Source organism: Wyeomyia smithii, chromosome 2 (assembly GCF_029784165.1).
Source record: "Wyeomyia smithii strain HCP4-BCI-WySm-NY-G18 chromosome 2, ASM2978416v1, whole genome shotgun sequence".
In the NCBI taxonomy this organism is placed as follows: Eukaryota; Metazoa; Arthropoda; class Insecta; order Diptera; family Culicidae; genus Wyeomyia; species Wyeomyia smithii.
The window spans coordinates 16,358,331-16,385,204 of record NC_073695.1 but is presented as its reverse complement, the minus strand read 5'-3'; the positions used below and the strand labels follow the sequence as shown (position 1 = coordinate 16,385,204).

The window sequence follows — 26,874 nt, the reverse complement described above, 5'->3', positions numbered from 1 at the left end:
AGTTTTCCATACAGAAGGAAAGTAGTTGAGCTGGAAACATTTTTGGAAAATTGCTGCCAAAAAACGGTAAGCTTTATCAGAGAGCTTTTTCAGGATCAGATTTACGATGCCGTCGTTCCCAGGGGCTTTCATGTTTTTACCACGTTTGACTGCAGCACGTACCTCGTCCTCCGATATTTGACCAGTAAATCGAACATCGTTGAGCTGCTCCTCTAGCTGACTAATTGTGTTCTGCACTGCAATTTCATGGGGGCTGCTCATCCCTGTACCGATGTTGTGAGCTTGAACCAGTTTGTTGGCTACGGCATCCACTTTCTCTGATGGGGAAACTAGGATACTTCCAGTATCATCCTTCAATGGTGGAACTTTAGTTGGTTTTTTCTTCAGGATTTTAGCTACCTTCCAAAACGGTTTCGAGTGGTCTTTCATACGTTCAATTTCGTTCGAGAACTGTTGGTTTCGTATAAACAACATTCTTTCCGCAATAAGAACATTGAGACGAGAGAGTTCATGTTTTTTCATGAGGCATCCGGAGCGTTGGAATTGCCTTCTGACAGTGTTTCTTTTCTGGATTAATCGCCGGGTATCGGAGTCAATCAGCGTAAATTTCCTCCTCACCTGAACATTGCGGATGCAGGATTCCTCGGCTGTGTGCACGGCTTCTTCGAAGACGTTTAATGCGTTGTCGATATTCAGAGTAGTTGATAGATTCACTACATTAGGAAGACGTGCATCTACCATGCGGCTGAAGGCAATCCAGTTCACTCGGTGGTAATCACGTATTGTTGTAGCCTGCGCCAGTGCAGGGCTGAAATCAAGTTCGCACACCACTGGATAGTGGTCGGAGCTCAGTTCTTGATGGGTTACAGGTTTCGATAAGGCCAGATCAGACAGAAAAATGTCTAGAGTGGAGGTGTTTCCAGCTGGGGAGATGAACGTTGGTTCATCTGGGAAGTGGATGGTACACGTACCTGAACTGAGATGGTCTGCCAGAAGGTTACCGTTTTTGTTGCAGAAGTTGTTTCGCCACTGAGTATGGCGAGCGTTAAGATCACCGGCAACAATGAAGCCTCGCCTGTTGTCGGTTAGTTTTTGTAGATCTTCTGTAAAGAATTTGGAGGTATCGTTGCAATCCGAGCACTGCCGAGGGATGTAGACTGCAAACAATGTGACAAATCCGTGACGAGCAAAAATTTTAACTCCGATTGCCTCGATGACTTTGGTTTTAGGATGGGGCAGGATTTCATAGCGGATGTTTTCTCTTATTATAACGGCCACACCGCCACCACTGGAGTTGGAGCGGTCTAACCGGATAATGGTGTGGGTTGGAAGTGAGAAGTTTATTTTTTGGGTTGAGCCTGGTTTCCGAGATCACTCCTACGTCGACATTTTTTTGAGCGAGAAAATTACTCAATTCAATCTTTTTCGCCCTTATAGAGCGAGCGTTCCAGTTGGCGATGCGGATGCGGCAGGGCTCAGTTGACCCCATATTTGCAAACCATGTAGCCAAGGACCTTAACTTGGTCCGATTTGGTCTTGCACTGCTTCAGGCGATCGCAGAACTCGTTGTAAATGGACCACAGTTCTTCCGAACCGTAGAGCATGTTTTCACTACACTCGGCACGAGAGAATTCCGGAGGGAGATCGTTCAAACCTGCTCTAGTGCGAGGATCGATGCGGGGTTCTTGCTTCTGCAATTGATTGGACCAGGCGTTTGGTGTGGACGGATTGCCCACAGGTTTCGTTACGGTGGAAGTGCTCTTGTTCGGTAATGCAGGGAAATTCGAGGTGGTCAGTTCAGGAACAGGTTGACTCTTTTTATTCTCCTTGCGACCCGGCTGGTTTTTAGTTGTCACTTGTTGGCGAATCCGGATGTATTCTGCTCGTTTGGGGCAGTTTCGATCGGTTGCAGCATGGGATCCGTTACAGTTGGCACACCGTTTCGCTGAAGCATCTTTCTTCTTGCAGTTTTCCGAAGCATGAGGCTCACCACAAATATTGCATCTGCTGTTCAGGTGACAATTGCGAGTCCCGTGTCCGTGATGTAGACAATTCATACACTGTGTCACGTCTGCACGTTTGTTGCGGTATGCTTCCCAACGCACTATGATTTGCGAGATACTTTTAATCTCATTCAGCTTCTTGAGGTTAGTGTATCCTTTGTGAAAGTGCACCAAGTAGAAGGACTCGTCCAGATTTGCGCAATCGCCTTTCCGTCTGATGATGTAGGCCGCAACAGCGGTGATGTTATGTTCCTTCTTCAGATGATCCAGAATCTCTTGTGGGTTCACCAGGGGAAGGCCACGAAGCACAACCCGATAGGGTTTTTCATTCGGTTTGTCGTGCGTATAATATTCAAACGCACACTGCTTCAGATAACTTTGCACCTTGTTAAATTCCTCAGCAGATGAGCAATTAATTTTAGTGCCGAATCGGGTTATTTTGTACGTCGGTTGAGCATCACACTGATCCATTTTCCTGAGAAGGGTAGCAAATTCAACGTTTTTTACCACCAGTGGTGGTTGTTTCCGTTTTTCAGGGTTGTTTTCCGGAGCGCAGACCACTGGAGAAGATGATTTCTTCTGATCAACTTTGAGGACCTCTGTCAAAGTGCTGAAGGCATTTTTCTTCAGTAATCTCTCCTCTAATTCATTGTTACTATCAATGACCGGATCGGTTTTCTTCCGTTTGTGCTTTGAGCTAGCGGAGGAATTGTTAGCCGCAGGGTGCAGCGTCTCGTCGATTTCCATAGAAACAAAGCGCGTAACTTAGCAGGCGAAAAACACGTCCGAACGTGTCGCTTGTACAATACGACTATGTGATGATTTTTTTTGATGAGCGGCTCCGGCTGAAACAGGCTCTTATATAGGCCAAATAGCATGTTTTCAATTGCAAGGTATATGATTCTGTCGACCGTGCTTGGGAAGCTAGCATATAACGACCAATCAGGGGTCGAAATTTTCGTTTTGACAAGGCTTGACTATTTTCAATAGTACAATAGTGTGAATAATAAAATTACAATTATCGCATTTTGGGAAGAATCTTAGAAGATTTTCCAATCTATTGCTGCAAGAACGAAGGAAATCCATCGAATACTAACCGATTTATTAGCATTTGAAATTGGACATATTTTTCACTTTTTTCGGTTTTAGATTTTCATTTCACATCCCTATGTAGCCGAACTTCCTGAGAGAAGTATTCTACTTCAAAAGTTGTAGAAGATTCAAAAATTTGAAACTTTGTGGAACAAATATATATATCCTATCTTTATTCAGTACAAAGTTATAAAGTATATTATTTGGAACTTACTTAAAATTTAGTTTTTTGTACTTAACTTTTGTTACCTCCATTTCACACGAAAGTTTTGTTCAAAGGAATTGTTAAGGCACACGAAACACACATTTTTGCCAGAGACCATACATCTCCAGAACTTGTGGCAGGCAGTGGTGCTAATGAACGCAACACCATGCCAAGAACAATAATTTCGAAGTACTAATTCAGCGCGAAATGTTTCTGAAACGATTTTCATTCGACCCCACCACAGAGTTATGTTGTTCTTCGAAAGCATATGCTCTGCTCAGTTTCACCACCTTTATTAGCCCGCCTTTGGCTTTGGGTAGGATAAGTCGACGATGTTGCCTTTTATGATTATGGCTGCGGCCTTTTCATTTCGTCGTTTTTTTCAGCATCATGAAATACAGGAAAAATCATGAAATACCGGAAAAGTAAAAACGCAACTTCGCAACTGAAATTCTGAAAAATAACACTTTCTTTCACTTTTGTTAGGGTTACAGTTGAAGTTTATATATCCACAATGAGAAAGCCTTAGAATACGATTTGCTTTTTACAAAAATCCTCATTTTCATGCAGATGAAAATCGAAAAACTCAGCTCCTAGTGCAATGATGGTGAAAATTGTACGTTTCGAAAGTTCTCATTCTCACAAAGTCAGGGTTGATGGGCAGGGACGCCAAATGGCGTGACCAGGCTCTCTAGCCCCCAAACAATGGGACACGAAAGCCACAAGCATGATATCACTTCTATTCATCGGATAGCGTTTGCAGTGGATCAGGAATTTTGACAGTTGGCAATGGAAGAATTTTCAGCTCGAATGAAATCGAAAGCATCTCTAAAGGCCGACTGCCCGTGCCTTTTATCAGGCTGGGAAGGATATTTGAGACCTGAATTTTAGTGAGTGATTTTATAACCTCCCGTAGTCAAACACTAATCAAAACCACATTGGTTTTGTATCCATTATTGATGTTTTTATTATCATTATTATTATTTAATTACAATGCTCGACAATTAAACGTAGCTCAATTCAGTCACATTACACATACAATTATTTTCGTTTTATTGATATTTTTTTCATATTTGGTATCATTGATCGTACACTCATTGCCACATGTTACATAAATTTTGTTTTCGCCGCACTGGATGGCCTTTCCCTAGTTGGTAGACTGCTGCTGGTGTCAATCGAAGCTGATGTTTTGAGGTTGACACGATTTCAAGCGGTGGTAAGGGAGTAGAAAATACGCAGAGTTCTAATCGGTTCACATGTTTTAAAAGCTATTACCGCGTACCCCCGGCTTGGGTGTGGTCAATTGTTAAAAGTTTATATTTTTATTGAGCACCAATCAACGAATATGGCGGCGGCGGTGGACGGGGTGAATCGATTTATAATGTTATGTATTTTTTTTCTGCATGATATTTTTCCGCTCGCCACTAGAGTATAGCGTGTGGTGGCAACGTCAGTACCAAGCAGGTCATCTCTTTTGGCTGTTATTTTCATGTGGCAGCAACCGCAAAACATGCAGCCCATACTCCAAACATGCTCGATTGCCAATGTTCTATTGCTGTATAATCACTTTTATTAACATTTATATTTATTATTATGTGTTTGGTTCAGTCACGCGGTTGGCGGGCATTGCAAACATCCCCCAAGTGTCCTGCTTGTACAAATGAGTAATGTTTTTTCTTTAGAGTATTTTCATTTTACTGATAGTCTTATCATGGGTGCAAAGAAGCACCCGATTCCGGCTGGGAGTGGACTGGCGGCTCATCCTTGGCGAACCGGCGTTGATTGGCACCAGTTCACTGTCCCGCTGTAGCAGCGAAGCCAAATGTTTGCCAACAATCGACAGAATTGGGTGGATTCCTTTGGGTTTTGGAGCTTCCGTGCTTGACACCGGAATTAGTGCCATGCAGGATGTCGTCCTCGTTGGTGGTGCTTTCGCGGTTTTCACTTCAAGGGAGCAGGACTGCTCGTACAGGAATATCTATCGGAAGAAAACGAACAAATAAGAGAAGGTTAGAATTTAGCGAAGCCAGATGAGGAGTGCATTGCGATTGCGACGACGGTGGTGACAGCACCGATGTCACGTTTTAATTAAAACTGGAAATTGCCATGTCAAAGTACGATTAATTAAGAAACGCGCTGTTCTATATGTCGCCCATAGGCAATACTTGCAACTGGTTGGTAGCGAAAGCTGTTTAAAATGCTCCGGCGAACCGAGCCAGGGGCGGAAATGACGATTCACGGAAAGCCATCAATTGCCGGGTTTCGCCGTGCAAGCGAAACTCGCCCCTAGAATGCCACTTCCAAATGTGTCACTTTTGTGCGATTCTTTCGAGTGGTATCACAACTTACAAGCTGGTCTGGATTAATTTATTTCTACGGCAAGATGCGTTATGAATAAAAGATGTAGTAGAAAAGGCACCAGTAGTAGCAAGGTTGTAACTCTTGCTTTCTATTTGCGACTGTGTGTGGCTCGCTAGAAAATGTATGACTTGGTGCATTGTTATGAAGGAGGAAAGGAAAGCGAAACTTGTACTGAGTTTAAAATCAGTTGGAAGTTGGTTTATACTCAATTTCTGCCAAGCAATTAAAGCCTTCTGCGGAAAGCAACGACTTGATCATTGAGACATTAGAACGAATGATGGAATGATGGAGTCGACTTAGTAGAAATGCAGCGCCAAAACTCTAGCCCTAATCACTTATTGTGTTCTTACAACTCACATAAGTTTGGATCCGATTTCGTAGAATAACTGTTCGGAAAGTATTCACAATGATTATACGGTGTGTGTACTGGATTTTAGTTATCAATTTTTGCCCGCAAAAACAGATTCAATCGAGTAGTGCTGAATTTCGCAGTTCAAGTATTGTGATCGTACTAAAATAAAAAAAGGGAATGCCTTGGTGCTACATTCCGATTCGAAACTTGACCTTCAGTTTATTATACACATGAGCGTTACATAATTTATTACCCATGAGCGTTACGTAATTTATGGATGCCGCGTTAATAGAAAGATGGCATAGCATAGGTTTACAATAGAAATAGAATTAAAAAAATTTACCGATTAGCGTTACGTAATTTATGGATTCCGCGTTAATAGAAAGATGACATAGCATGGGTTTACAATAGAAATAGAATTAAAAAAATATGCATATACATATCCGTCATAAAGAACAGAATGAGTCCGGAAAAGACATAAAACACACAAAACAATTTTGTTATTTTGAGCAAGATTTTATTACTTTTTGTTTCTTTGGACACAACAAGTTGCAAACAAAAAATAACAAATTAACACGTAACGCTCCATTTTAAACTCCTTTTTTCACACATATGCAAAATCTCTCCCTTAACACTCCATGCTCAAGTCTCAAGTCAATTGTAATCGTCACTGTTTTTTGACATAGTACTACGTTTTACTTTAGTAGAATGGCGTGTTGCGAAAAGGGTAACAAAAATGTGCCCTCCAATGCATACAATGTTACTGCCACCATGCTTGTCATTCTCCTCAGTATGTGAAAGGAGAGGAGAAAAAATTCACCGCGCACTTCCCTTCTAGTAGGTGCCCGCGTGTAGCAAATGCTTTCACCACACTGCTTCTTTCTCCACTCCAAAGTGCCTCAACCAGCTTACAGAGAGACAAACACGCTTCCAGCTCACCCCACATCTGATAGAAATGATAGGGGTGAATCACTCTACAGATAAAACGCAGAAGTACACCACAGAGTCCACTGGCGAGTAGTCCGTAAAGGGAAAAAAACCTACCGGGAAAAAGTGTAGTCCTCGTGTAGCTACACTACGAAAACGAATTACACCAGAGTAAATTCGACCGGCACGAGCGACACGAGCAACGCAGTCTATTTTGTTTCTCCCAATCTCTTTTCCTCTTCTGCCATGCTCAAGAAATTAACTGTGAAACGCACCGCAGATAGCTCTGCAGTGTAATTATTGTGCGTGATGTCCACACGTGTGAGAAAGTACACCATAATTCATTGTCTCGCAAGAGAGAGATTTCAGATTTCACCGCGGTGCCCCCAGGAAACTCAGCAGATAAAAATCGTCTGTCGCTCTCTTCTAGCATGTGTGTTGATTTGCTTTCTAGTGTGAGAGCAATTGTTTTCGCAGTGCAAGATGTTCTCCTGCACTTTAGAGGTTTTCTGAGGAGAAAAGACAACTGAACGGATTTTAAACGCCAATGTCTAGATCGAAAGGTGAAGGTTGCCCCAAACTTGTGGTATAATAGTTGACACATCTTTTCAATGTTAAATCAAAGAAAAGTTGTATTGAAAATCCTTTTTGTTTTCTTTTTCATTTAGTGGAACTGGATGGAGCTCTCAATAGCGCAACAAAATAATACGTTGCACAGGACAGTGCGTTAAGTAAAATAAATGATGATATAATTTTCTTTATATTTAACTAAGCTTTTATGTTAATGCAGCATTTTCCTGCAAGTTTCTGACTTCTTTGTCGCACGTAGTAAGTGAAAACGGGAACAAACGTCAACGCGTAAAACCATTGGCATTGGCACTTGAAATTTGCTCACTGTTGCACAGAAAATAAATAATATGTCGTTAATCAGTCGATAAACATAAAGTTATTTACGGAAAAACGGAAAAATCCAAATCGTCAATGAAGTCGTTGGAATCACTATCAAATTATGACATTTATGTTTAAAGTTATTTAAAAGGAACAGAAACAGGTTGCAAAACCTGCAAAGACTAACTAGTGCGAATTTTAGATTTGGACTGAATTCTTATGGCTGTGGTCCCCCGTATAGTGTGGTCCCCATGGCTCTGTGGTTAGCGATGTCGGTCGGCTAGCTCTCCCACACGGTTGTGATATCGGGTTCGATTCCCGATCGAGTCGAGGATCTTTTCGAGCTGGAAATTTTCTCGACTCAGCACTGGGGCACGGTGTATCCTTGTACTTATCCTACACATACAAAATGTGCCGAAAACAATATCGATAACGAATTCTCTCAACTAATCTAGTTGATCGAGACCGCTATTAGCCCCAAGGCTAAGCGTGCGATATTGTATATTGTCTTATAGCTCAACGCCGATCGCTTGCAAATCGGTAGATCTTTTATAAACGGGTTTACTGTGATGAAAATGAAAGAAAATTTCCATTGCGATAACGTTTGCGGTAAAAAATGGACTTTTTTCAGATGGTGATGAAAAAAACCTAAAACAAATAGTTGAGTTGGATAAATTTCTTATTAATGGTAATTATATTATCTTATCTGCAGAAAAATTCTACGCCCTTGCGAGCGGTCTTCCGGCAGTTAACCGTAACATTCGCCATGGCGGACGAAAACATGCGTGTAGGCATGTTTTTAAGCTCTTTCTTTGTTTTTTTTTTTAATTAATTCCTCCTCAGTTTTGGCGACAAAATTGTTGGAATAGATCTTGCGCTTCAAGTTTGCCCAGAAATTCTCGATGGGAGGCAGCTGGGAGACGTTGGGTGGATTCGCCGACTTCGGTACCACATCGATATTCAGCAGCTCCATCTCCTCCAACGATCGCGTCGAGTAGTGGGCCGACGCCAAAACTGGCCAGAGCACCGTGTCTTCGCTCTTATGGTATTTCTTGATGAACAACGCAACTTCTGGTAGGCACTTCGTTCTATAAATTTCCTCGTTCACGGCCAGCCCGGAGCGAAAGAAGAGCAACTTTCACATCCCTTTCGCGCTGATTGTCAGCCACAGCTGCAAATTCTTGGGAAACTTGGTGTGTGAAATAAACTTCACCTCGGTGCTCGCTTCTTTCTCGGAGGAGGTAAAATACAAAGTGCCCTGCTAATCGTTGCCTTCCAGGGTGAGATAGGTCTCGTCGTCCATCACCACTGCAACGTCGAGATTCGCCGGAAAAATCGACTTGACCATCTTATTAAACCGCTGTCGCTGCGTCATTGCCTGCAGCTCCGAGACAAGTGGACAGGACTGCCGCTTCCTGACATGCATGTCCATGTTCTCCAGATACTTTTTCACTGTTTTACCGCATGCACCAACCCCCGGCCAAGTGCACGCAACGATTCAGCCACTTTTTCCTCGGTCTTCCTCTTTAACATCCTTTGAAGCTTCTTGTCGCTCAGGGTCGTTGGCCGTCCGGAACCGGGCCTTCTTTCGATGCTCTGATCGTTGTCCAATAGTGTCAAGATGTTGTAGATGCCGGAACGGGCATACCAGGCGTCCGCGCACACTTCTGAACGGAGTAGCTTCACTTTTTTCGCCATCACAGTTAGAGTTTGACTGATAGAGCTGTCAATTTTTTTTTTGCTATCTCATGGGTTACTATGATTAATGATGCATGAGTAGTTTCGTCAGTGCGATTAAAGGTTAACCCATGAAAAATCGTCCATTTTTTTACCGCAAACGTTATGTGACCTTGACTCTGTAACAAAATACATCTGAGTTTGACTCTAGTAGGTAATTGAATAAATATAAATAAGGGAAAAATACCTTCACAGCATTATCGGTTCAACTGCAATTGTGGCACGTTTGCAATTATATAAAAATCTTTTATGCAATTAAAGGATATTACGGTCAAAAATTGGTCAACTTTAATATTATTAGTATTATTTTTATCGTGTATCAAGAAAAACTTGAACACCCCTCATTTTTAAGATGTATATGTATTAGAGTGCTAATGAGATGTCTGAAAAAAAAATCACCTTCGAATATCGTTTAGCGGTAGGGCTCAAAAGTTTCGTCTTCTCGAAAAAGTCCCCATGCAAAATTTCAGCTCGATCGAACATCGGGACACGTGCCTCAAAGCGGCCAAAGTTTCACGAAAAATATTGATGAAAAAAAGCACAGGTAGTAATACATAAAATTGTCGATATCGAGTTTTTTTTTTTTTGATGCCAAATGTATTAGAAATGCATGAAACGTCGAGATCTGGTGTTGACTCGAAAAAAAAAATCCATTCAAATTCGGTTTTCCGTATTTTTCTCAAAATTTTGACGAAAAAAGACCACCCTAATGGAGAATGACTGAGCCACCTTAATGAATGCATGTTACAACACTATTGTGATAAATATTTCAACGATTGCATTCCAATCCTTACTTTGATATTCAATTTCCAGCTTAAAGATTTCTAAGTCTCGCCCCAGAAACTCGATTTTTTATAAAAAATTAGTCGAGTTAACACCAGATTCCGACGTTTCATGCAATGCTGAGACATTTGACATAAAAAAAATTCGATATCGACAATATCATGAACTACTACCTGTGCATTATTTTCATCGGTCAAAAAGTTAAAACATTAATGTCGAAGTTTGCAAAGAGCTATGTCGTGTGGCAGGCCATAACACCCTTCATGTAGTTGCAGGCCCGGATTCATGAGAAGGGGGGGAGGTAACGAGGAGAAACAGTTCATTCCGCTGTTGCGTGTTGAATATTGCAGCTATGCGACTGGGGGACAGCAAAAGTCTGTTCGTGTTGATGTTGGCTAATGGCAGATATGAGAATGGAATTTGAAATGCTACTGTGAAGTCGCATTAGCCATCTTCCTCAAGACGTTCCAACATTTCGAATGACATGTAAAACTATTGTCTAAGACGGAGCAAAAACACGCCGGACCTTTTATTGAAATAGGATTAGTTGTGTATATATCGCTGTTTATGCACAGTGATCATTAATCTATTATGTATCTCTAGCGGATTCTGATCACAGTTGCAATTCAATAAAAATAATTCTGTACTGACATAATCAGTTTCGTTTGAAACTGGCACGGTTAAAAATTCATAGTTTCGAGGAAAACATTTTTTTTTATTTCTCAGTAAACAACGAATTTTCATGAACTTTGAAATCGGTTTTTGTAGGATGAAACTTGACAGTATTTAGCATCGTTTGCCATCAAAAACTCAAAAACGTAAAATTTTCACCTGTGTCAGCTTCGATTAAAACCGACGCACTATGGTTCCCCCACAGGTCATTAAGCCAAAAATCAAATTTCCTTATTTTTTACGCAATTTTCAACTCTCAAAACATATTTTATTCGGGAGAATCGTTCTTGTTTGCACTGAAAACAAAATACTTATGAAAATGATCGTTCAGATATCCGGCACACTTCTAAACTAATGAAAAAATGTGAGTTTTTTTTATATCAGTTGACTTGCTGCGATGCTATTGTAATCACTTGCCGTGTTCTCTCTGCCAAAAAAGCATTTCGAGGAAACGGCCATTACTCCCTGAATAATTGGTATTTCTTATGAACAAACGTGTTTTGTTGTTGAGCATGAGCATGAGCATGATTGACCGCCCGCGGTTGCTACTCCGTTATTGCCAGATCAGCAGTAATTACACAGAGAACCAATAGATGATGCTTGGGACCAACATGCATCCTCAATGTGTAAAAACTGATGATCTTAATCTGTTTATCAGGCAATACCATCGCCGGCCGCATCCGAATGCAGGTCAAAGAAGGAGTTTGTATAGGAAAATGTTGACGTGATACTCGCTTTATGGAAGCCGAGAACACCTCTGCACTTCCACGAGAAATCACTGGGATGTTGGAGAAAGGGAAAGGTATACAGCAGGGTTCGTTTTGGTGAACGATGCGCTGATTTCGAGCGTCGGGTTCTTTACAACAAGTGTCGCGCCATTGAGTTCATTACATCCGCCGCGATATTCATAATGCGATTCGAACTTATTCAGTTTGAAAATGTAACACCGCAACAATAAATCGTACGCAAGGATACTGGATCTTTGACCGAATCGAGACAACTTCAAATGATCGGATATCTCCTCGTAAGGTGATCCTCTTTATACCGAAAGCTATTGCGCGTTGTTGATCTATCTGAAGATAATACGGCCTCTTGAAATGTATAAACGCGGAGTCTCTCTAGGTTCGGTCAACCGGATATTTTCTATATAACAGATCGACTAACGACGTCTCTCGTATTCACTTCGTCTGCTCTAAAAAAACGATCCCGCGAAAAACACACCTGAAAAACGGAATATAAAAATGATGCGCGCTTATTACGGAAACGAACCATGAGTATCTTTCTTGCCAAACACCGCGATCCTCTGCGTACGACGCGCGTGAAGAAGCCTTTACCACTTGTAGCAACCAGCTATTTGTCAATCTCGAGTACACGTTGGCCGCGATTCTTTGGAAGGTATACATCGCGTTTTCGTTAGTCACGATATTTATCGACCGAACGAAATCTTCGGTGAGACATGAACAAGCATCTGGGTAAACTCCGCGAAATCACTTAATTTCGAAAACGTTCATATGAGCAAAACTCTCCCGAGCCGGAAACGCGGTTTACACCGAAGCATTACGCACGACCGCTATTTTTCCTTCTACCGACGCAGACGCTCGGGGATACGACATTTCGATGTGAATGTTACCTATTAAATAGAAAAACTGGCAAAGTTTCATCAAATTTATTAACAAAATGCCGAACTAGTCATAATTGGAACGTATTATATAAAACATCTGCCCAAAAGCTAAAAATCGAAAAAGTGAAGCATAAGATTTTGGCTATCATTACTGCACCATAGTCCGACAATGACATTGGTAAATAGTGTGCAGTTTATAGAAAACCCTGCTTTTTAAATTTCAGTTCCAGGTCTATTTTCGTACAAGAATAAAGATCTTTCGTGATCTTTCCCATATTTTCCATTACATTATAGAAAAGTTATTGGTACCCATCTTTAACATCGACAACCGCCTCCCATCGATAACACCGCTAAAGTCCTAGTGTCAACGACAACCATCGATATGTCGCAGGTGGCACAAAGCATGTGATCCACCTCCCGCACATGAAAATCATCATATAGGAAAATTATTAACTGCTTCACCACAGTCAAACAGACTTAAGAAAAACTTAGAGGTAAACAAAAACTGTCCCTGCTACCGTGACCCCGCACTGTTACCAAAGCCAGATAGGTCCTATTGAAAACGTCAAAAGCCATCGGTAATTTCTCGATAATATCGATAAAAACTCGGAAACAATCGATGCCATCGTCAACGACTCCGCTCGATATTTCCCATCACTATCTGAAACAATCTTAGAATGAAACGCGATGCTCACTATATGAACGTAGCCCATTGTCAGTGCGGACGAGCCACTAGCCAAATGCATGAAAACAAGCGTTCAATAAACTTGTTTCCACATCAACCACTTCATTCGCGCCAACACTCATACCACCGCCGAGTAACCATCGCACCGACTTCATCACATGTACACACAAGCAAATAAATCTTGCCTCTCTACCCTCCACTATATATCGGTGGATTGATGTACGCAAATGCACTAAAAACTGCCCTTTTTCCACACAAAACAATGTTGATAACAATGTATTATCTAATGTGGTACTTATCTGAGCACTCAAAACAGTCCATTATGATTGCTTTCCTTGCCGGAATATGGTAACATCGACGTGCCCCGGTCTCCAAAAGCTATCGTTCATAGCGCAGTGCTAACCAGCGCGACGCCTGCACTCACACCAACACAACACTGCTGGCTTTTCATTTTTGAAGCATAAATGAAATCTATCAATTTCATGCTAAGGACACTGAAACTTCACTTTTTTCATGTAGAAAAATCATTGAAGAACACTTATTTTTACTTTTCAGCAAATTTGTCAACATAAATCACTTGCAAAACAATAACTTGTAGGAGCAGCTCCATCGCACGTATAATCAATGTAGCCGTGCTGCCAGTCTCTCTTATGAACAAACGTGTTTTGTTGTTCAATCAAAGAAATAGTTATCGGTTTCCGTTATACTCTACTAAATTTTTTGGAAATAAATATTGAAATTCAGTCCGCAAATATATATTTCGACTGTGACGTACAGTCTTCCTCAGTGCTTATGTGGACCAGTCCACATAAGCACTGAGGAAGACTGTACGTCACAGTCGAAATATATATTTGCGGACTGAATTTCAATATTTATTTCCAAAAAATTTAGTAGAGTATAACGGAAACCGATAACTATTTCTTTGATTGATCTCAATCACTCTGCTAAGACGCTCGTTATAGATTTTCTAGTGTTTTGTTGTTGTTGAATAACTGAACTTTCAGAAAATTAATGCTTTTATCCAATAAAAGAGATGCTACACGCTTAAAAATATTAAAAACCTTGCTCTTTTTTCTATAGCAAAAAGGTATATAACCCTTAAGCGAATTTTCGTAAGTGCAAAGCATCAAAATGTTCGCTAGGTTTCGTTTATATGTCTGAAACACAGTTTTGCTGCCGAAACCTGCCGACTAGTTTGAGAGAAATAAATAAAAATGAGTCATTTTTTGTATGCTACCTGGTTGAATGAAGTGGAGCAGATCGATCTTTTGTTATCGCGCTATAATAACATCACGAAGGTGAGAACAGTTCCTTTTCGTGGTCAGCTTAAGAAGGATTTCAATGATTTTACGTTCAAAGCGCAGAAGGATTTTTATCTCTTCACTCTCATGACATTTTGTTGATTATCACACAATATCCATTTCATTCACTCAGATTGAAAATGATATTGAGTGCACGGGTGGTCAATTCTCATTGAAAATCCTGTCAGTGAAAAAAAATGATATTGTCTAGAAACATGTTGAATACATTTGATCTGTGCCAACAAAATGCATAAAACCGATGAAGTAAATTAGCATCTACATCCTCAAACACATAAACATCGCTAAACCAACACAGTATTACCACTGTCAACCGATCGAACCTGAAAATAATTTCATTCCCAGCTCGTTCGTGATGAAATCGATATTCACAGCCTTCAATTTCAACTGATATTCTGTTGCTGACAATAGAAACTCGCAGCTTCGTATGTAATGTGCCGTATCAAATAAGTGTTAAAAATTGCCAAATACATTTTCAAATACACATCGAGAAACACATTGCTTTTGTATGTATACACTCATAAAATTCCTGGCAACAAACAATGGCAGTCGGAAAAAATGCATAGTAAAAAAAAGTTGTAAGGACAAAGTTGGTAAAATCTGGTATAGGCACATTTAGATGACCCTTTGCCACAAACCTATAGAAAATACATCAAAGTAGAGGTGATTTTTGAATTCAGCATCAGAAAATGCACAAAGATTGACGGTTTGAGCTCAAAACATAGGAAAACAATATTTATGACCGCCATTCTTAGAAAACGGAACCACTGTGCGACGGTATCATCCTTTGTCTTGTCAGTTTTTTTAGATGGGTTTCAACCATAATATCATCTCGCTTCGCATTGTTAGTTTAGACCAATGTTATAAGTGGCTCCGCCTTTTTTTATGTTCTGTCATTTCTTAAGTTTCGCAAGACGCAAAGATGTTTCATTCCGTAAATATTATCTCATCTCGCGTTGGCAAACATTGAAACTGGACCGATGGAGCTCTCAACCACGTAACATAATAACATGTTGTATCGTGTTGCGGATTGGAAGGAAGAAAATCAAATTCTAGCAAGAGTGCAACACTCTCAACCATGCAACAGTATATCACACTGTTGCGTTTGCATCCTGCGGCTGCGACTGAAAAATAACAAAACTCTGAATTTTTGTATTGTGCCGTGTCAAATAAATGTTGTGTGAACAAAAAAATAACTCTGAATTTGAAATGCTGAGGTGAAGTCGAACTAAAAGTGTCTTCCTTAAATCTGTTCACTGTTGTGTATGAAGCGTAATGAATTTTGACGCAGGACTACGCGTGAAATCAGAGTGAAGTGAATGCAGTCCAATTACGGGACACAAGTAAGTGAGAGAAATGTCGCAAAGTGACATCTGCCGTGAAATCTGGGTTATTATGAGTGTCATATGAGTGAAGTGGAAACGGAATAAGCGACGTTTCGCGTGGAATTATTTCACGACCATTTTGAACGGTGATGATTCCACGAAGAAGGGATAAATCAGAAAAATTGCTTGATTTGTGATCTAATGATAAATATTGGATTTATTTTTCAGTAACGAAATGAATCACAGCTCGAACCTTGCTTTAAAGCGGTCAAAGTTTAAATTTTATTTCGATGAGAAAATGCACGCTATTTCGAGAACTTTTTCGAAACCGAAAACAATTTTTTTTCTGATGCCAAATGTCTTAGAAATGCAGAAAACGTCAAGATCTGGTGTTTAAAAAAAACGGAAAAATCTGAGACTTAGGCATTTTTGAGCTGGGAAACAATCTCATTTCACATGTCCTATTCTCAATTTCACTTCACGGAGGCAATTTTTGTCACCTCACTTGAGGTGGAATCGGGAATAGGTCTAAAAAAGTGAAGTGAGCGTGAAAGTGAAATATATTTCACCGTGAATTGACTCCCGTAATAAGCACCGGTCATAATAGGTGAGAAGTTCCAAGGTTGAGCTTTCCCATACACTTTCCTCGCTATTACCTTGTTTCCCGAACACGGATAACAATAACATGGACGTAATAAATTCCACTGCCTACATATTTTGACTCGGCAAAGAGTTTTGTTTCGTTACTCATTCTCGTGTCTGCGTCGCCCCGCCTACATTGCAAAAATCTACGCTCAAGTCGAAACAAAAGACTGCGTGTAGAAAATTAAATTCCATTCTTGTTCGTCACACGATAGCAAGTGGAACCCTTGTAACTGTTGGAGATACACTGTGGCGGTGTATAACAGGCGTTGTGAAATATGTTAAACAAGAGTTGAAATCAATTCAATATTCGTCTTACGTCACCTTTTTCTACAACCCCTCGAGTTGTATATTTTATAGTAACACAAAATGAAGCCAATATTTTTTACAGTGATTGACAATTGCTTTCGAAAGCAGCCCTTACCATTTTCATCCACAAGAACGAAAAAACTGCAAATTTTCATAAATAAATTTATGTAGACCTAATTCTAAAGTATAAAAAATAGTACATGTGGATCTGCAAATCAATTTTTCTCCTATAGTGTTTGAAGTGTAACAATATACTGATAGAAGATATATTAGAGAGCATCCACAAAGTTGTGCAAAAGAGAGAAGAGGGGGTCAAAAAAGTGTGATGATTTGTTTCGTAGAGGAGAGGAGAGAATTTGTGGGATGTTGGAGAATGTTAAAAAATAAAAATAATAGTGGATAAATGAAAATGCGAAAGGTATGAAAGAAGCATCACCTGATAGGCATATGTCATCTTTAAAATCCGTAGATCGATGAGCTTGACTTTCTTCTCTTCTTTTGATTACCTTTTTTAAAGAATGAACTGAATCGAAGTGAAGAGTTGAAATAAAAACAAAATTTAATATTAATGGAGAGGAGGTTACCGTGACGTGACGTTCTTTTCCAAAAGGGGACAATGGGGGTTATTTTGATCGAAGTTTGCGTGACGTACTAAATTGATGGCACCTTCTTAGATTATGATCGAGTAACGGTTGTTTAACTCAAAAAAATGAAATGTGTAGCTGACGATTGAAAAATGTATTAACTGGGGAAATAGTTAGTTAGAAATTTACGAAAAATATAGTCCAGCAGGTGGGCTCCACATTTACTGCTTGAATTAGAAATGAAAATAGCTTGACTTGCATTAAAGTCATTAATAAGAAAGATGAATATTTCATGACGGACTAACACGTCAAGATGTTGCTGTTGTTAGAGAGGGCAACAGATTGGCGCTTTTCGATCTCTGATGCAGTAAACCCTACTGTGACGTGAGAGTTACGAAACAACAGCCAGCCACCAAACAATACTCTCTACTGAGTAAATGATGACGTGCGATAAAGTGTGCGAGCGATACAAAATAGCTATTTAGCAAGGCCGACTTATACGTCTGGCGGTGATGTAATCGGAAACGCATCTGACCGGAGATTTGATGTTGTGGGTTCGGGTCCCACCTGCTGAACTATATTTTTCGTAAATTTCTAATTAACTATTTCCCCAGTTAATACATTTTTCAATCGTCAGCTTTACATTTACTGCTTAAAATAAAAATAAAAAAAATGCTTGACTTGCATTATAGTCATTGAGAAATTCAACAAAATTCATTACACAACCCATTTATGGATTAGGAAGACATGTTTGTTTTTCTTTTTTTTTGTGCTATCTTAATGGTTTGCAAACGGGAATTTAAGAACGCTGAGAACAAGATGAAAACACTTTCCAATGCTGAAAAAACATTCACGGTTCCATTTTTCTCCTTATCTCTCGAAGATGATTTTTATTCATTTTTTTTTTTTTTGAGGTTACAAAAGCGTCCAGAGAAACAATTTTTTGCATTTATTCATAGACCAGTTTGGACATTAGGGAGCGTTTCTATGCCATCAATTTATAGCAAATTCAACGTAAATTCATTCAAACAGGGGAACTGTTCCATTATTTATCTCAGCCCATATATTCATCTAATACAACACGAAAACACAATTGAAAACAGGAAAAAAACGCATATTTCTAACTAAATCAATCTACTAATCCATGGAATGGATTCTTCTTAGTTCACTTCAGATTTCTCATAAAACTCATAAATTTGATATTATAGTCAGGCATCTGCACTCGAAAACCTATTTATTTTAACCACCTACCTCAGAAATCAAAATCCGGGTATAGAGCACGGCTACAATGGGAGTCGTTTAGCAGCCAACCAAAGTTTTTTGCATCACTAGCGGAACACTTTTCATTTTAATCACTAAACAAAATCACTCACTACACTAAGAATACTTTAATTTTCGAAATGTTCACCTTAAATTTTCAAAAACAAGCTTTAATTATATATATGAGTTGAATTTTTAAATCCTAAATATGAGCTGTATTTTTAAATCTTAAATTTCAATTGTATGTATTTTCATCTGTTTTCGCAGTGTTGAAGAAAATCAAAAGTTGCCTAATCAGTTTCTGTTAATATGTAAGAATCAAACTGAAAATGTTGAAATATCCTGACATAATTGACATAAATCGACAGCACTGCAGTGAATACCTAGGTTACCAATTTTGCACGTAAACAACTACAGCAGATACCTAGGTAATCTACTACGACGGTCTGCAGCTACGTTTATTCATGATAATGTAATTCATTCATGATTAACAGTGTGATGAATATGGGAGCGTCGTGAGATGAACAATAGTGCAGTAATTCAAGTTTTGAGATGAATATGGAAGCGTTGTGAAAAATGGTTTGTTTTGCAAAACTCAGGATAAATCTAGCTAAACTTACTTAATATACAATGCTGGGCAATTCCATAAGAGGACGTAAGCGTATTTTATTTATTTGTTGTATTTGTTGTTGATTTTGCATTCTTCGCGAATATCGGCTCAATGAAATGAATAATGGAACAATTACCCTATATCGTTTTTTCATGATCATGGAAATTGAATCATGAATTGGACCAAAAGTGTATCATAATCTGATCAGTCATTTTATTCCAGATCCGAGTTTTTTTAATCTCTCCTGAACATTTGCAGTGGGCACTGCAGAGCAAAAAATGTTTTACTGAAACATGTTACACGTGATTTGTAACATGCTACACGTAATGTAACGCGAAAAATGTAACATGTCATATATCATGTAATATGTAACATGTCGTGTTATATGTAATGTTACACGTCACATGTTACATCCCAAGTAACACACGTTGGTATAGAATAGTTGACGTTACCTATTCCATGACATCAATATCACCAGAAAAGCGCAAAACATGAAGGCTAGTAGAACAAGTACCGATAACTGCATGAAAGCAAGCCAACTTGATATAGTTAAGTGGCAAAATACATCTCGAGTACTAATACGGCAATGCGCGAATCTGTTGCCATGACAACTGTTAACCAGCGCATGCGCAAATGTGTTGTGTCTGCGCAGTGCAACTAGATCGGCAATTTCTTTTATTAGTGGCAGTTTTAATTGATTATAAAATGATGACAAAAAATAATGTTCAACCTTTCAAAAAGAGTTGTTTCTTTCGCTTGAATATTGAAATTGTTTTCGCATAGTTTCAAGGTTATCTGGATATAAAATCTAACAAAACTATAAAACGTTATTAGATATACAATAACAAAAATCTGAAGTGATATTGGTTACACTGCAAGCGTTTTGTTTATCTTTTGATGGCGCGTTTTGACCCGCTTCGAATGAATATAGAAATCGTTCGTATAATTTTAATAATTATTTGATCAAATAATTTTAAGTTGGGTGTTGAATGCTACGACTATTGTACTAAGGAAAAGCATTTTACAGGTACTTAGTGTTGTTATTAGATGGTGTAATGTCTTACGAAAAGACCAAGTGATAGTGATTGTCATTCTTAAACTCATGTTATTAAAAAGATCTCCAAAACCAGAAAAAACGAGCTTGTTTCCGAAATGCGATTGTATTACTGATGAAAAACAACTTCAAACAAAATATAATAACACAAGTTTTCAATTGCGCTTGTAGTACACTTTTATGACTACTTTTGTTGTTACTCATTTTCTATCATGTTTTGTGTGTTACTTGGGATGTGACATGCCATGTACATGTGACACTAGCCATTTTATATGAGTTAACGTCTTTTTTATTTATATTTATGTACATATACCCCTCTGTTTCGAAACGATACGAGGATTCCAGTAAAATATATATGAAGTCAGAGTGGTCTATGTACATTGCTGAGATAAAATCACCGATTTCGCAAAGAAACTGTTAATTTTATGTATCCCAATGTTAAACCACTCCATAGCCTTTATATTAGAACATTTTGTTTGAAAGAATCCGTTGAACAGAATTTTTTTCAGAGATTTTTTCAAAATTGCTTCTCCTGAACAATTTGCTCGATGGCACATAGACCACTCTGTTCCGCAACGGCTCATATGTCAGTGAAAAATTCGATTTATCGTGCTAGTCTCAAACCCCGACAGGTCAACCCATGTTTGCTTTCATAAGCAATATTTTTTACTACTCTTAAGTTATAAGTTTTGGGAAAAAACGCTAAATGCATTTTGTTTCAACTGGAAAAGCTCTTTGTTAAAATCAAATTTTACTGAGCAAAAAAACTGGGTCATCCCAGGGTTGCTTCCATATGGTATTGAATTTACTGTATAATTTCATTATTTACAGAGCAGATCATTAGGTAATCTATATAGCCAAATTAATTGCGCGATAATCAATTTTACTTTCACCTAAGCGTAGGTAAGCCCCCTCCAAATCAAATCGTACACACAGAACCATTCATTATCACAAGGGGCAAAAACAATTTCGCCCCAATCGCTATCAACAGCGGGAAGCAACTGTTATGACTTACCCTCATCATAACGTATCCGATGTAGCCAAGCGCCAAAACAAGAAATATCAGCCCGGGAGGATTCCTGACGGTCGCGTTAAGCAAGTACACGAGTGCTGATAATTGTGCAAAACAACCGAGCATACAGCTGTACACAAGCAGCCCTAGGGGCACCGATCCGTACGATGTTGCTGGGGCCGAGCCGGAGGGACGTGAATTTTTCAATAGTTGATCCCGCAGCTCGGCGGTGGAAGGTCGCGGCGTAACACTGTTCTCCTCTTTGCAGTCGAAAAATTGCTCTTCCGCTGCGCTGTCTTCCGTAGGTTTCGTATCCTCTTCTTCTGTTTGGATCGCCGAATCTACTGCCCGCGGAAGCACTTCACTAACTACCGCTGCCGCTTCCTTATCGCATTTGTCGCCATCCTTATCGGAGGAGACGATTGCGGACAAGGTCAACTTTAGAATTAACTGCAACAGAAGAAAACAGTTCAGATATGAGAAATGCATCACCGGATGATTTAGTATACCTTTATGGTGCTAAATTTTCCATCCTCGCCGGAAAGGATGCTCAGGGGCCGGCCGACCAGTCGGTTGAACGGTGCTAGGAACAGAAAGCACAAAATTTTGTACGTGACCGACTGGATGACGCCACGTGTCGTGACGATAAGCGATTCGAAGACCGACTTGAGGGCTTCCTTGTTTGACTTGAAACCTAAATGCGCCAAATGACGACAGAGAGAAATAAAATAAAAAAAGAACAAAAAAAAAATCGAAATAAGTTTATATAAAATCGTGCAAATTGTTTGTTTATATTGAACTGTCGACTTCCGAGGGAAAATGTTGCCGTTTGATTTGACGCGCTGCCAAGCGGTTCGACCTACACTTCGCCAATCGTATACGTACGTCGATAAGGTTCCGGCCTCTAGGTGACTTCCATGCACGCGAGACCGAGTGCAAAAGTGCAGCGCGCAGTGCCGCAGCCAGTCAGCGGCGTTTTCACCGGCGTCATCGCAAATTTTAAAAACTCAAAAAAAAAAAAATTGAAATAAATGTTACACCATTCCGGTACGTGATACGTGGCGCTGTACAGACGTGGGAATGGAAAAAAACACAAACGAATTGATTGTGCCCGAGTTCAAAAAAAGGACTGCAGGCACTCGAATTGAACAAGATGTTCAATTGGGCAACACCAGAATGAGGGACGGCTGAAATCGATGCCAGTTTGGTGAACGATTTATGGATTACGTTTTGTCGAACCGATACGGAATAGTGTCGATATGCTAACTTTGTATTAAGCAGATAGGGAAGGTCAGACCGGAAGAAATGTATTGTGATTCCATTAGCAACGAAATACCGTGACTCATATGGGTAAGTTTATTAGTTCGAGAAGATTTTATATTTCTTATTTGAAGACAGCGATGAATATTTGTCATGTTGTATTTATGATCTAATGAGCAAAATCAAAATTTAGCTCCTGTTAGAACATCACAAACAATTTTTTTAACCAATTCGCTTATTAGTTATTTGAGCTCATAAGGAATGACGATGAAGTTGACAATTCTGTATGTAACATGGAATTTTTTTAAAACAGAGCTGTTCGGTATGTTTAGGAGTTGAAATTTTAAATTTGCCAAATACCGTGCTGGATCGAAACCCGTACAGTATCGAAATCCGTACACCTTGATGTTTTTCTTCAGTTTTAAGCATTATAAAAGTGAAAATTCATATGATAGTTACATGTACATATCCGTTATGTTGTTGGCCTTCTGTTAAATTAAACTACACGCCAGTAGGCCATGAAATAAAAATATAAAAAATGAAAATTCAATCGTGTATCGGTTTCAGTTGTCATTTCGTTGTATCGTTAGAGAATTTACTAAGGAAACGTTCTTCAGATAAAAACGATTTTCAAGTGGGATATAAGTGTTTTACGGGATTCGTTGTTTTGCTTTCGTCTCGATTAGACGCAAATTGTTCATCTCCGTTTGAGTTTGCAAAATAACAATACACGAGTTATCGTACGGGTGTTTTTTTGTCGATTAGTTCTTGTGCTGCGCGATGACAATAGCCGGTAGTTTATCGGCAGAAACATCTTCTGCACACTGGTAGGGGCAGGCTACCCCGCCAGTGATCCGATACGCAGCTGATATATCAGCAAGAATAATTCTCCCGCACCGCTGTTACGCTGCATACGATCGAGCGAGTGGAAGTCAACTACAAGTGGCATCTACAAGGTCGCGTGTAGGATACGGCCACTGTGTCACAACACGAAGCTGGATCGTCATTGTTTGTTCTGCGGAGACGCTCGATTAATCCTACTATCAGCCGTGAGGTCGTGACTTAGACGTTCGGTGAAGTATTCACTTTAGAATTTTTATCATTATTATTAATAGTATTATTATTATTGTTATTATTATAATTATTATTACTATTATTATTATTATTATTATTATTATTTTTATTATTATTATTATTATTATTATTATTATTATTATTATTATTACTATTGTTATCAGTATTAGTATTACTGCCTTTTTTTTATTTTGATCCATTGTAGTTTGAAAAATTGTTTTTAAAATTAAATAGCAACTACTTGACCCCCCCCCCACATTCGAATATTTATCGTTTGTGTGCGGTAGAGCGTAACGCTCCCGCAAAATGGACGACATGCAGGTGCAACTATTCCTGGATGTGGAAACAAATGGGGAAGAGATTGAGATCTCCCCCATCAATTCCCCTCTACCTTCCCCGCTACCTAGCCCCGTACCAAGGGTACCGGCAACACGGGTGAAAGCTTACCCAGATGCTTCGAAAGGTCCGTTCGTAGTTTACTTCAGGCCCATAAAGAAGCCTCTTAACATTATTCAAATCGGCAAGGACCTGGCAAAACAGTTTTCGGACGTAACCGAAATTACAAAGGTTAGACCGAACAAACTGCGAGTTGTTGTGAGTAGCTTGAAGCAAGCAAACGCAATTGCTAGCTACGAGCTCTTCACGAGAGAGTACCGCGTGTACATCCCTGCCAAGGACGTGGAGATCGACGGTGTGGTTACCGAAGGAAGCCTCACGGTCGATGACATTTTGCGTCACGGGGTTGGCTGCTTCAAGAACCCCCTGATTCAAGATGTAAAGATACTGGATGTCAAGCAATTGCATTCAGTATCCATCGAAGAAGGGAAGAAGAAATTCTTCCCTTCGGATTCCTTCCGTGTAACATTTGCCGGATCCGCACTGCCGAACTACATCTCTTTGGACAGGGTTCGTCTGCCTGTACGCCTGTTCGTACCGCGGGTCATGCATTGCCAAAACTGCAAGCAGTTAGGTCATACAGCCACCTACTGCTGCAACAAGGCACGCTGCAGCAAGTGCGGAGGCAATCATGCTGAGACCGCTTGCAGTGAGGATACTGAAAAGTGTCTTTACTGCGAGGGAACTCGGCATGACCTTTCGGCGTGTCCCGCGTACAAACAGCGCGAGGAAAAAATAAAGCGTTCCCTCAAGGAACGATCAAAGCGCTCTTTCGCAGAAATGCTGAAGAGTGCTGAGCCACCCTCGACAGGAAACATCTTTTCCTTTTTGCCAACCGATGAGGGTACATCTGACGATCCCGTCGAAGGGTGTTCTTATGCCATGCCAGAAGGATCTAGGAAGAGGAGAGTGATCAACTCTCCTAATCTTTCTCGCAAAGGTCGCAAGATAACCCCTAGCGGAATGACCAATAAGCCAACACAAAAAGGAAGCGGTGAAGAAAAACCGAAGCAAGTACCTCCCGGTTTTTATTTTAAATCAAACCAGGAGTACCCACCACTTCCTGGGGCACCAAAAACCCCTCGTGCACCCATTTATCGATCAGAAGATAAAAAAGAAACAGGGTTCATAAAATTTTCTGATATTGTGGACTTGATATTCAAACCATTCAACATACCAGATCCCCTACAAAATATTCTTCTTGCCCTTCTTCCTACAGTGAAATCCTTTTTGAAGCAACTAGCAGCAACTTGGCCCCTCATTTCAGCTATCATATCTTTCGATGACTAATACGGCGAAAGAGGTTAGGAATTTTATCACTGTATTACAGTGGAATTGCAGAAGTATCATCCCCAAATTCGATCTATATTCTCATTTGATAAATACATACAATTGTGACGCATTTGCGCTCTGTGAAACCTTTCTCAATTCAAACGATCAACTCAATTTCCACGATTTCAACATTATTCGTCGAGATCGAGACTCACACGGTGGAGGGGTACTTTTAGGGATTAAAAAGTGCTATTCCTTCTTCCGAATCGACCTCCCCTCGATCTCGAGTATTGAAGTCGTTGCCATTCAAACGAATATGAATGGAAAAGACCTATGCCTTGTTTCGTTATATATCCCTCCTTCCGCGCGGATTGAACAGAGGCATCTCACTGATATAGCAGAGTTGCTTCCCGCGCCTTTTTTGATATTGGGAGATTTTAATTCTCACTGTTCGCTATGGGGGTCGCTGTACGACAACAACCGATCTTCTTTAATCTGTAGCTTGATCGACGACTTCAATATGACAGTTTTGAATACTGGGGAAGCGACACGTGTACCTAATCCTCCAGCACATGAAAGCGTGCTTGACCTATCCCTCTGCTCGACATCACTAGCGCTAGATTGCCAGTGGAAAGTAATCAACGATCCCCACGGTAGTGATCATCTTCCAATCGTTATATCAATTGCTAATGGTTCAACTCCCCCGAACCCAATCAATATTTCCTACGACCTTACACGTAATATTGATTGGAAGTGTTATGAGTCTATTATAGCGCAATCTATCGAGACTCACGAGGAACTTCCTCCGGAGGAAGAATACGCGTTCTTAGCTGGCTTGATAATCGACGCCGCGACTCAAGCTCAGACGAAACCGATACCCGGGGTAACGATTAGACAGCGCCCTCCCAACAAATGGTGGGACAAAGAGTGCTCTGAGCTGTACGCGCGAAGGTCCGCGGCGTATAAGGACTACCGGGAGTACGGCACTGTCAACCAGCTTCGAAAGTACGAGGCACTGGGCAGGCAGATGAAGAGCTTAGTAAAGGCGAAAAAACGCGGGTACTGGCGGCGGTTCGTAAACGCGTTGTCCAGGGAAACAGCGATGAGCACTCTTTGGGATACCGCCAGGCGCATGCGGAACCGTGACGTTTCGAATGAAAGCGAGGAGTATTCAGATCGCTGGATACTCGATTTTGCCAAAACGGTCTGTACGGAAGAGCCTCCATTTTCGATGTTGGAATTTTCAATGGCTCTCCTGTCGTGCAACAATAAGGCTCCAGGGTTAGATAGAATAAAATTCAACCTGTTGAAGAATCTACCCGACTCTGCAAAAAGACGCTTGTTGAATTTGTTCAACAAGTTCCTTGAGCTAAATATTGTTCCGCATGACTGGAGGGAGGTAAAAGTCATTGCTATTCGGAAACCCGGGAA

The 26,874-nt window shown here is 40.1% G+C and overlaps 1 protein-coding gene across 1 annotated transcript in view; it reads right to left on the bottom strand.

Annotated features, from left to right (window-relative positions):
- Window positions 1-4,242: 4,242 nt before the first annotated feature.
- LOC129721622 (uncharacterized) overlaps window positions 4,243-26,874 on the bottom strand; it is a 37,363-nt gene continuing 14,731 nt past the window's right edge. Inside the window, exons 2-4 of the mRNA XM_055674382.1 lie at window positions 21,951-22,135; window positions 21,445-21,891; window positions 4,243-5,278 (exon numbers count right to left, since the gene is read on the bottom strand). Of these exons, the coding sequence (XP_055530357.1) occupies window positions 4,979-5,278; window positions 21,445-21,891; window positions 21,951-22,135 (932 nt within the window). The 3' untranslated portion in view covers window positions 4,243-4,978. The remainder of the gene's footprint in view (window positions 5,279-21,444; window positions 21,892-21,950; window positions 22,136-26,874) is intronic.